This window comes from Miscanthus floridulus, unplaced genomic scaffold (genome assembly GCF_019320115.1).
Source record: "Miscanthus floridulus cultivar M001 unplaced genomic scaffold, ASM1932011v1 os_2121_1_2, whole genome shotgun sequence".
NCBI classification, from domain to species: Eukaryota; Viridiplantae; Streptophyta; class Magnoliopsida; order Poales; family Poaceae; genus Miscanthus; species Miscanthus floridulus.
The window spans coordinates 25,653-37,934 of NW_027098112.1; the positions used below are offsets into that span (position 1 = coordinate 25,653).

General features: G+C 45.0%; 1 protein-coding gene across 1 annotated transcript; it reads left to right on the forward strand.

Moving 5' to 3' along the window:
- Positions 1-375: 375 nt before the first annotated feature.
- LOC136534640 (uncharacterized) lies at positions 376-2,937 on the forward strand. The gene has a single exon (XM_066527039.1). It carries the CDS (start codon positions 455-457, stop codon positions 2,639-2,641), a length of 2,187 nt encoding a protein of 728 aa, XP_066383136.1. The 5' UTR covers positions 376-454; the 3' UTR covers positions 2,642-2,937.
- The last annotated feature ends 9,345 nt before the right edge of the window (positions 2,938-12,282 follow it).

Genomic DNA, 12,282 nt, shown 5'->3' on the forward strand with positions numbered 1-12,282 from the left:
ACCTTAGAGCCAAGCACACTGCTAATGTGCAACTTGATACTTCCTCGGTCCTAAAATAAATGTAATATATATCTACTGTGTAAACAAGTATTTATCTAGATATATAGTTAGAAATACATCTCTTCTGGGAGGGAGAGTGTACACAATTATGATCTTAAGTAAAAAATAATAATTTCAACTCATTTTTTATTAAAAAAGCAACAATATTTATACAACTTGAAAGTTTAAAGCAATATAAACCCTAAGACCAAATATGAAAAAGAGTCTGCAATATTAGTCTGCAACTATATCCAAGAGACTGATGAAAGAATGAGATATATCGCTGTAAAACCTGAGATATATCTCTATAAATGTGCCACCTCGACGTATGAGTCTGCGGCAGGAGCATATCCAAGAGACTGACTGAGGGAAGAAGCGGAATAGAGTAATCTGCTGCTACTAGACACCGTCGACCATGGGAGAGAGCCGCGGCAGCATCGCCTTTTTCGCCACGTACCGGCCGCCGGTGCCACTGGACATCTTCTCCGTGCCCATCCCGCCGTCTTCGATCCGCGACGAGGTACACCTCACCGACGGCGTCTCCTACAACTACAACTGCCGCCCCATTCCCAAGGACGCGCTCAAGTCCCTGCTCAAGCGCCCCAAGCTCGCCGCCGAGGGCGGCGCCACCGACGCCGACATCGACAGCGACCGCGTCTCCGGCCTCCTCTTTGTCTCCGAGAGAGACGGCGGCCTCGAGACGCTCCAAGTGGCCCTGCGTTTCAAGGACGGCGGCAAGGCCTGCAAGGTGTTCTCCCTGGCCGACGTCTTCGGCGCCGCCGACTTCAGCATCGTGCGCCTCGAGGACAGCGGTTGCGTCGGCGGCGGCTACAAGATGGGCTCTCGCTCCGTCGACCACTCGATCATCTACGTCTCCACCAAGGAGGCGGTGCAAGAGCGGCGCAGCCCGTGGACCGTCGTGTACAAGACCAACCTTAGGACAGGCAAGACCGAGCGCCTGACTCCCAAAGGTCAATTTGATCTGAGCCCAGCCGTGTCGCCGTCGGGGAAGAAGGTGGCGATGGCGACGTTCCGACCGGAGGGCTGGCAAGGCGAGATCGAGGATCTGCAGACGGACATCTTCGTGATGAACGTGGAGAGGCCGCCGATGCGAAAACGGTTGATCAAGAACGGCGGGTGGCCGTCGTGGGCCAGCGAGGACGTTATCTTCTTCCACAGGAAGGTGGGTGAGACCTGGGGCGTGTTCCGCCACGACGTGAGGACGAACGAGACGGTGCGGGTGACGCCGGCGGACTTCGACGCGGTGACGCCGGCGGCCATCAGCGAGACCAAGGTGGCGGTGGCGACCATCCGGCAGAAGTCCAAGTTCAGCGACGTCCGCGTGGAGGCGCAGTACCGCCACATCGAGATCTTCGACACGGCGGCCTCGCCGGGGCAGCCGCCGGTGCAGATCACCCAGAAGACGAGGCCCAAGGCGGACCACTTCAACCCCTTCGTCCTGGACGACGGCGGCCGCGTCGGGTACCACCGCGCCAGGAGCGACCTCCTGAAGCACGGCGACGACGTGCCCCGCAACTTCCACAAGATGGAGTCTCCGGTGAAGGACGTGGGGCTGTTCCGGGTGTCCGGCGTGTTCCCGACCATCTCCAAGGACGGGTCAAAGCTGGCGTTCGTGGACAACGAGTTCAAGGCGGTGTGGGTCGCTGACAGCCAGGGCCTGCGCGTGGTGTACGAGACCAAGGGCCCCGACAACATCTTCTCGCCGATGTGGAACCAGAACCCCGACAAGGACATCCTGTACGTGTGCATGGGCCCCTCCTTCAACGCCGGCAAGCCGCTGGAGATCTGCGCCATCCCCAACGTGTCCAGCGGCGTGCGGCAGCGCCGGAAGCTCACCAAGGGCAACTTCAACAACGCGTTCCCGTCGAGCAGCCCCGACGGGAGCAGGTTCGTGTTCCGGTCCACCAGGCACGGCGGCGACAAGAAGCACAAGAACCTGTACATCGCGGAGGACGCGGAGGTCGGCGAGTACAGCGGCGGCACGGTGACACGGCTGACCAATGGGGAGTGGACGGACACCCACTGCCAGTGGTCGCCGAGCGGGGACTGGATCGTCTTCTCGTCGACGCGGGACAAGCCGAAGGACGCGCCGGAGCTGGACAACGGCCTGGACCCGGGCTACTACGCAGTGTTCATGGTTAAGGCGAACGACCCGACGGTGGTGATCCGGGTGATACGCAGCGGGGACGACCTCGGCGGCCACGTGAACCACCCGGTGTTCAGCCCGGACGGCCGGAGCATCGCCGTGACAGCCGACCTCGCCTCCGTGTCGGCCGACCCCATCTCGCTGCCGCTCTTCATCCACTCCGTGCGGCCCTACGGCGACATCTTCGTGGTGGACATCAACTCGGAGGACGCGAGCAAGAACAAGGATGTGAAGAAGTTCCACCGGGTCACGCACAGCCGGTACGAGTACTCGACGCCGGCGTGGACGGTGTTCGCGACGGACGACCCCAACGCGCAGTGGAACATGCTGGTGAAGAAGGACTCGTACATGCCGGCGTGCCCCTACGCGTACCCGGACGGCGGCGAGAGCTGGCACATGACCGGACACCTCTGCATCCCCAGGAGGTGCTGCTGATCTTCTGTAATTGGAGTTCGATTGCATCCGTTCGTCGTCGTCAGTTGTCACGAGCAGCTGCCAGCTACCAGCTACTGCCTGCCCTTTTAATTTGTTCATCCATGAGTCAGTAATAATTGTCTACAGGGCTCTATCTTACAACGAAAGGAGAAGGTGGAATCCTAATTCTAGTTCGTTTGTATGTGGGTTCTTACTAAACTCTTAGGCTTTGGCATGACTATATATATATATATATATATGTGGGAGCTTTATATTGTAATCATGAATATTCAGAGACATCAAGAATAGTCTCCTTATCTCTCGTATCTATGTGTTCTACTTTCATCTACTATGTTGATCATGAGAGACGGAGAGGAAAATGTCCTAATCGCTGGCAACATATTTTATAACACGTTATCAGCACGACAAGCTATTTGTCGACATCGCCGTTGAAGCCGTCGCCGATCTTTGATACTGGCGCTTGTACCATCGACATCCGCCGCGACTACTTCGACGACGTCGACATCTCCGACGTTGTTAGTGAAATGGGTCTGCTGCCTCTGCAACTAATCTACGCTGCATTGATATGCACCGTCGCCGTCAAGCAGACGGTTCTACGACAATACCAAACGCCCTATGCAGTATGTATCTGCTAACCACTACCCTACGCGGTATGTGAGGTAGATCAAATTGATATCCTTAATAAGGTATGAAAGAATCACATCTTGCAGATTGCATGGGTTCCAACCATCGGGCTATTTTCTTATTTGCATTTTTCTACATGAAGTAGATACAAGTACAAGAAGTACATGCATAAGTATATACAGTTTTTGCATCTACATGAGTTGCATCTAGGGTCTAATTAAGAAGAAGAAAAAAACTGTAACATTATCTAGCTACTGGCTTGGACGCCTTAGAATCAAAGAGCAATGGCATGAACAAGCAGAAGCCATGCAAACGCCAGCCATCCTGCAGGAAAGAAAAAGCAGCATCTCGTCAATGATCCGCCACCGTAGCTGTCCGGCCTGCATGCCCACGTTCCACGTATTGGCCTGCATGCCGCCACTGAACGCGCTACGTAGAAAACGGTTTGTAGCAATAGGATAAATTTTTTATAGGAGCGGCTCGTGATGAAGTCGCCCCTACAGTGACGTGCTCGGGAGTCCAGAGACTAGTTACCCCTACAAATGGAACAGTAGGGGCGGCTGGTGATACGAGCCGTCTCTATAAATGGGTCTGATTTGTAAGGGCGGCTCACTCACCAGCCGCCCCCGGTATTTCTATTTGTAGGGGCGGCTAATGATTGAACCACCCCTACACATGTCCCGCGTATAATTACCTGCTATTTGTAGGAGCGGCTCAATCACCAGCCGCCCCTACAAATGACCCACGTATAAAAAAAACTGCAGCACCTTCTTCCTCCTCGGGTCACTCACTCCAACCCGTGAAAGAAATATGTGGAGACATTGGGCACCTCCCAAAAATTGCTCTACTAAGGGGTGAAGATTTTGGTCTCAAATTTTTTGATGGAGAGGTTGTAGAAGGTAAGAAAATACTATTCCACACTTTTTTTTACTTTTAATGGTTGGTTAGTGAGTAATTAGAGTCTTATTTTTCTCTCTCTTCTATGGTGCTTGAGCTACTTATGAAGCAAATTAAACCCAAGTTTTGAATTTACTAGGGTAAATTAGGTAGGGGAACAAGATCATACTCTTATTTGGTCCAAGTTTCTTGATTTTAGTGATTTATGAATGTTTCATGTGCATGTAAATCTAGATTTAGGGTTTGGTTTTTTTATTAATTTTGTTTTTGTAAATTTATGTTTGATGAAATTGGACTAGGGTTTGTATGAAAGATATTGGGTAAAATATAATTGTTGCTAATTGTTGTCTTTGAAATTGTTTTATTGTAATCAACAAATATGTATTTTAATTATTTATGGATAAATGGGCCATTAAATAATTTTCCTCTACCATGGTGTGTTTGTATGCTTCATGTAATTATATTTGATTTATATTCATATATATCTGAAGTATATACAATTATTCTCAAGTAATTATTAATTTGATTCATTTTTTATATATATCTGAATAAGTAGTCCTTTAATGTTTCTTTTGTTGTTGTTGTAAAAGATGGAGTACATGAACTCTTGGATGTATGGTTCGTTAAGGTTCAAGGCAGGTTTCCGTGAAGAAGTGGATAAATTTATTGAAGCCGCAAAGAAGCATGCAACGACATTGACAGAGAATAAGGATACAATTATTTGTCCTTGTAAAGATTGCAAGAACCGTATGGCATGGACATATGTGACTATCATTCGATCACATTTGATTATACGAGGATTTGTTGAGGACTACATAGTATGGATTCATCATGGTAAAATGGTTATTGTTAACGACAAGGATGAGAAGGAATACGACAACGAAACCCTAGAATCCCTGTCCCAATATTCAGTAGAGCTTGATGCACGAATGGATTCCGAGTTTGGCAATGAACAAGGTGGTGATGCTGGTGGTTGGGATGGTAACGACGAAGGTGGTGCCAATAATGATGGTGGAGCATATTTCGGGGATGATGATGATTTAAAGGACATAATTCGAGCCCTTGGACCAGAGATTTTACTAAATAGCCCAAAAGGTCTAGAAAATTTGAAAAGGGTGACAAAAGCATCGACAGAGACTATGTATGGTATTGAAAAGGGTTGTCCGACATATTAGACATTGCTACGTTTTGTGCTTGAGCTACTCATCCTGAAGGCTAAGTACGGCTGGTCAGACTATAGTTTCAATGATCTATTGCATCTCCTGTCATGGGTGCTGCCACAACCAAACTCAGTTCCCGCCAACACATACCAAGCGAAGAAGGTCATAAGTCCATTGACAATGGGGGTTGAAAAAATCCATACATGCCCCAACCACTATATACTTTTTCGTGGTGAAATGTTCAAGTCACTGGATAAATGTCCCCGGAATGGGGCCAGCCGGTACAAGAGCAATGACCTTTACGGTGGGGACAAAGCCTCCACGGGGAGAAAGAGGAATAAGAAGGGTACAAAAAAGGTGGTACAAGAATCTCAGCCCTCAGAGGACACTTTATTAGGCAACGATGCAAAGCAGAAAAGAATTCATGCCTTGGTAATGTGGTACCTGCTAGTGACCGACCGCTTGAGATGTATCTTCCTAAACCCTAAAGAAGCCGCACTCATGACATGGTGGGATGATGAGCGCAGGGTGGATGATGATAAGATTGAACACCCAGCTGATAGTAGTCAGTGGCAAAGGTTCGATGAGAAGCACAAAGAAATCAGCGATGACCCAAGGAATGTACGATTTGGCTTGAGCACTGATGGAATGAATCCCTTCAATGAGAGGATGAGCGACCACAACACTTGGCTAGTGATCTTGACCATATACAACATCCCAACGTGGTTGTGTTAGAAGAGAAAGTACATTCTCCTCACTATTCTTATTTCAGGCCTTAAACAACCAGGCATTGATATAGACGTGTTCCTCGAGCCTTTGATGGAAGAAATGGAGAGGCTATGGAGTCATGGAGAGCCGATGTACGATGCGTTCCGAAAGGAGGACTTCATATGTAGAGCAATAGTATTTGTTACTACCAGTGATTATCCCGCACTGTTTGCTTTGTCTGGACAGATCAAAGGGAAGATGGGATGCTTGGTTTGCTTGGATGGTACTACATGGGTGTACCTAGATGCATCCAAGAAGATAGTTTACCTAAGGAACCGATGATTCTTAAAGACAAGTCACAAGTACCACAGCAAATTGCTCTTTAGATTTTATGACAACACCCCAGGAGATTGAACCCCCTTCTGAGAGACATCATAACGGAGAACACATGTACAGAATGGTAAAAAACATACGTGTCATCTATGGAAAGAAGAATCCGGATGGGACAAACAGAGATAGAAGCACACCTCCTGTCGAAGGCGTACCTTTCAAGAAATAATCGATCTTCTTTTAGTATCTACCTTATTGGCTAGACTTGGAGGTCCCCCATGCCATTGATGTTATGCATGTGTAGAAAAATATCTTTGAGAGTCTCATTGCTACCTTGATGGACATAGGCAAGTCAAAGGATGGTCTAAAAGCACAGAAAGACATGGTGCAACTAAACGTGATGCCATAGCTTCATCCAGTACCTGAGGCTAATGGAAAATACACTCTGCCCGCAGCGTGCTTCAACCTAACACCAGACAAGAAGAGAGCTAGATGCACTTTCCTAAGGGGGGTCAAAGTCCTGACTAGGTTTTCAGTAAATGTGAAGAAGCTAGTGTCGATAAAGGACTTGTCAATAACACACTATAAGGCTCACGATTGTCATGTGATGCTGACAGTGTTTCTACCTATTGCAATCAGGGCTATAAAGCCAGAGTTCTTGAAAATGGCCATCACTCGCATGTGATACTTCTTTTCGAAGATCTTACAGAAGACGATTGGCAAGCAAGAGCTGAGTGACCTACATAAATTTGTGGTGGAGACATAAAACCAACTAGATATGTGTTTACCTCCTGCTTTTTTTGATATAATGCCACATCTCATGATTCACATGGTTCATTAGATACAGGCGCTGAGCCCTTGCTACTTGCATGAAATGTGGTCCTACGAGCGGTTCATGTCGGTTCTAAGTCGATACGTGCATAATCGAGCATATCCAGAGGGCTCCATGATAGAGGATTACAGTATTGAAGAAGTCGTTGAGTACTATCAAGAATACCTAAAAGTATAGAAAGGGATTGGTAAACCCAATTCTCATCACAAGGGTAGGCTGGTTGGGATGGGCACTAGTGGTAGGAAAGTGTTCATCGACCATGATTACAAAGAGGTGAGTCGAGCGCATTACAGTGTCTTGCAGAGTACATAACTGATGCAACCGTACATTAATGAACACTTGGCTATCATTATGGCGGAGAGAAATGGTTGTTCGGATGATTGGGTCATGAAACAGCATAAGCAATGACTAACTACATGGTTGAAGGACCAAAACATACCGCCTAGAGAAACCATAGACTCTATTACCATCAGTAGGTTGGCGGAGGGGCCATCGAGACAAGTGACATCTTGGAATACTTATGACATCAATGGGTATACGTACTATACCCATGCAAAGGATAGTAAATATGTGAACCAAAACAACGGTGTTCGAATAGAGGCTCTTGATGGATTGGGGCGAAAGATCCAATACTTTGACATCATTGAAGAGATATGGGAACTTGACTATGGAAGGGATATAACGGTGGCCCTGTTTCGATGCTGCTGGATCAAACAACACCAACTGAACGAGATCGGATTGAGAGTCCTAGACCTCACGAATCTAGGCTACCAAGATGACCCTTGGGTGCTCGCTTCACGTGTCGCACAAGTTTTCTATATGTCTGACCCACAAAGTAACCTCCCTTCGAAGAAGAAGACAAAGCACGTGGTTACCTTCGGGAAAAAACACATTATCGGAGTTGATGGCGTGGACGATGTTGAAGCTTACAATAACTATGATGAGATGCCGCTATTCATAGACTTTTCTAAGAAGATCAGTGTTGTGGAAAAGAACCCACCCAAAGACATATTGCCATGGGAACGAAAAGGTATCAAGGGAAAAGTCGTTACAGCGGGCTAGTTAGTTGTTGAATGTGGAGTGTTTGTGTAAGTGTGTGTTTGTAAGACTTCATTTATGCATGCGTGTGAGACTATATATTTATGTATGTGTGTAAGACTATATATTTATGTATGTGTATGAGACTACATTTATGCATGTGTGTGAGACTACTCTTTACAACATCTAGATGAATCTATTTCAACATCCACTCTACTACTACTAAAATTTTATGAAATCACTTAACACTTTATGAAATGAAGAAATGGCCAAAATAAAAGTAGGAGATAGTGATGTGTTCAACAACTTTTATATTCATCACCTTTACAGCTGAAATCATTTAGTGGTTGAAAATCAGGTTTGAAGCTGTCATTTTCTGAAATTCAAAATTTAAACTGTTCAAATTTTATCAAATAAAAAGATGACCAAAATAAAAGTTGTAGATAGTGATATGTTCAACAACGTTTATATTCATCACCTTTACAACTGAAATCATTTAGTGGTTGAAAATTATGTTTCAAGCTGTTATTTTGTGAAATTCAAAATTTGAACTGTTCAAAATTAGTGACAAAGATAGATGACTAGACTAAAATGATAGAGCATGACTTTTGAAAATTTTAGGAAAAAAACCATCACATTTGGAGTTAGTATGAGTAAGAAAAACTAGTTACAAGTTTCAGCCATAGATTAAAAAGAGAAATCTCACTTGTCCATCATTGATCATCATGAACAGTTGTGATTTTTCTTTTTAATTTCTGGGTAAAATTTATAAATAGTCTTTCTCCCTCATACTAACTCCAAATGTGATGATTTTTTTCCTAAAATTTTCTAAAATCATGCCCTATCAAGTTACTGTGTTGATTTGGTCATTCTTTTCATTTGACAAAGTTTGAGCAATTCAAATTTTCAAATTGAAAAAAATGACAAGTTCTAACGAGATTTTTAACCTTTAAATGATTTCAGCTGAAAAAGTGATGAATACCAAAGTTGTATAACTCATCAAGATCTATAACTTTTATTTTGGTCATTTCTTCATCTAATAAAGTGATAACAAACATTGTTCACAAATCAACATGCCTCTCGTATAGTTCATGAAACTATGAGTCATATATGAATTTGTAAATAATATTTACTAATACTTTGGCATATGAAGAAATGACCAAAATAAAAGTTGTAGATTGTGATGAGTTCAACAACTTTTATGTTCACGACTTTTATTGTTGAAATCATTTAAGGTTTCAAAATCTTGTTTGAAGTTGTTATTTATTGAAATTCAAAATTTTAACTGTTCAAATTTGGTGAAATAAAAAGATGATCAAAATAAAAGTTGTACATATTGATGAGTTCTACAACTTTGGTATTCATGAGTTTTTCAGCTGAAATCATTTACTCTTTCAAAATTTTATTTCAAGTTGAAATTGTTTGAATTTTAAATTTTGAATCGTTCAAACAAAGTCACATGACAAAATGACCAAAATAAAAGTTGTACATGTTGATGAGTTATACAATTTTTATGTTTACAACATTTTTATTTTAGGTCATTTAATGTCCTAAAATTGTAGTCGAAATTTTAAAATTCAAATTTTTAAAATTCAAATTGTAGTCACGTGACAAGATTGAGTTATGTTTATAAATTTTATGACTATAATTGTTTTTATATATATTTGTGCATATATAGAATAATACAAAATATTATATACATTTACTTTGCGTTTTTGTGATATAAAAAATACAGAATTAATAATTTAATAAAATAGAAAATATTTATAGGGGTGGCTAAATCAGGAACCGCCCCTACAAATGAATTTGTAGGGGTGGCTGAATCAGGAACCGCCCTTGCAAATGCATTTGTAGGGGCGGCTGGATCAGAAACCGCCCCTACAAATCGTCCTTGGTATAAAACCATGGGTGCTCGGGTGAAGAAGTGTTGGACGCTCTCTTCTTCCTCCCGACGCCGTCAGGCTATCCAACTGTTTCCCGCCGCCGCCGCCACCACTGTCTCCGTGACCTAGCCACCGCTCTCTTCACACCGCTTCCTCTCACCTCCGCCATCCTCCTATGACAGCCTCCGTCGCCCGCCACGCTTCCTCCCCGAAACGCCGCCTTCCCTAGGCCGGCCGCCACGGCGGCTAGGGTTTGCGCGAGAGCTCACAATCCACGTGGCTGCCGCCGCCCCATCCTCGCCGGCCCTTGCGCGCTCGGCCGTGCACGCGCATGAATTCTACTCCTGCTCGCCCCCTCCCGCGCGCTACATTTCCCCAGCGCGCGCACCGGTAGGGTTCGCAGCGTGTGACGCCAGGTCTCTCCTTGTCCCCTACTCGCTCGGGGTGCCAGTTCCCGCGCAGACGCTCGTGCACGAGCGCCGCCGGATCAGCGGCATTGAAGGTCGCCCGCCTCCTTCCCCTCCCGCTTCCCTTTCCCGGCGCTGAGGAAGACGGGCTGGCACCATCCCCTCCTGCTGTCTTCGGCGTGGCTTCCCCCGGCAGCGCGGACTTGCCCGGCCCCTGCGACTTCCTGGCGGCGCGAACTCCCCCAGCGACCGCGTCCTGTCTTAGTCCGCGACTTCCCGGCGAAGCGAGCTGATCTGAACGCCCCTGCTCTCTGCTCCAGGTATGCCTCCGCCCCCGCTCTCTGTCTCAGTCGTGAACTCGTGTCTGTATGTACTTGAGTGGCTGGGTTAATAATTGCTATACTGGATTGATACTAGTTTTGTGATGTCAATGCCTGTCATGTCATGTTTAGTAGTAAGTGCAAGCAGATAGATAGGGCAGGGCAGGGCACGGGCACTGGCACTGAATGCAATTAAAGTGTCCAAGGGCAGATGGAAAGATGATTTGATCAGTCAGTCTGTCCCCCCCCCCCCCCCCCCCCCCCCCCCCAGGAAAAAAGAGAACGAAAGCTAAGGTTTTTACTACTAGATCCTTGGTCCTTTGATTTGCCTTAATTCAGTAACCCTGCAGGTGTTGTGTTCTAGTGGATTGCTTGTGTCTGTACGTGTGCTGCAACGACCTGGAAAAAAAATGCTCTTCTATCTTTGTGTTAAGATATATAGAAGAGTTGTTTACGAAAGGTTCCCTCTAGTGCTAGCTGCTCGTATTGTTTGGGTTCTGCAAGGTATTAGCAATACTGCAAATATTCTCCAATACAATTTGATTACTTTTTTTCATCGACATCGCTCTCTCTGAAATTTGTGGAAAGATTAAACCAAATCCAATTTTGGTTGATACCAATAATGTCCAAACTAGACCAACAGAAAGTTCTTTCATGCATGGCTACATATCCATCTGCCCTTGGACACTTTAATTGCATGCAGTGCCAGTGACCCATTCCATTCATTTCAAGCTGTTTTGTGATGTCAATGCATTTGACTTCCAGATGAATCCTGTCATGTATTTCTTTTTTGAATCTTAACATGCCTCTAACTGTGTTGTAATCATCCTTGGACAAGCACATGACACCGATGTTGACCTTTCTACTAGGGATCATCATATCTATGAAAAAATATCATACATAGTTGCTATATAAGGAAGTAATTCATGAATCATGGATAAGGTATCTTGTGGAACAATGCATTCACGATAACAAGTAGATACTAAGTGATGAAAAGTAAAACTCTGCTTGGTTTACAGTAGTTCTGCCTTCTACTACTGTTAACAGAGTAGTACTGTTACTACTTCCCTACTACTATGCATTCATGATAACTTTGATCAAGCATTGTTGCATCACTGGTGGAACACCTGTCTTACTAATATCCTGAAAATATATATGTACACAAATTCACATTTGTATAATGGCACAGAACACATACACTTATAATTGGCTACCTTCTATCCGAATGACTTGCTGTATCACTGAATCCACTCCACATGCATCGCTGACAAAGTGGAAGATTATCAATAGCCTGCATGGTCAGGTCAGTATCCAGTGTTGGAGCGCTCCTTTTTCTGCTATAACTTATGCACAGGTGATTGTATTTCTTGCAAAAATAGAACATGAATGCTACTTATTTAGTGCATAGTTAAAATAAGTAACCCGTTTAGGTCATGCACACA

What these genes read in the sequence shown, in the direction of transcription:
- LOC136534640 (XM_066527039.1), top strand. Translation starts at nt 455, where the DNA reads ATGGGAGAGAGCCGCGGCAGCATCGCCTTTTTCGCCACGTACCGGCCG.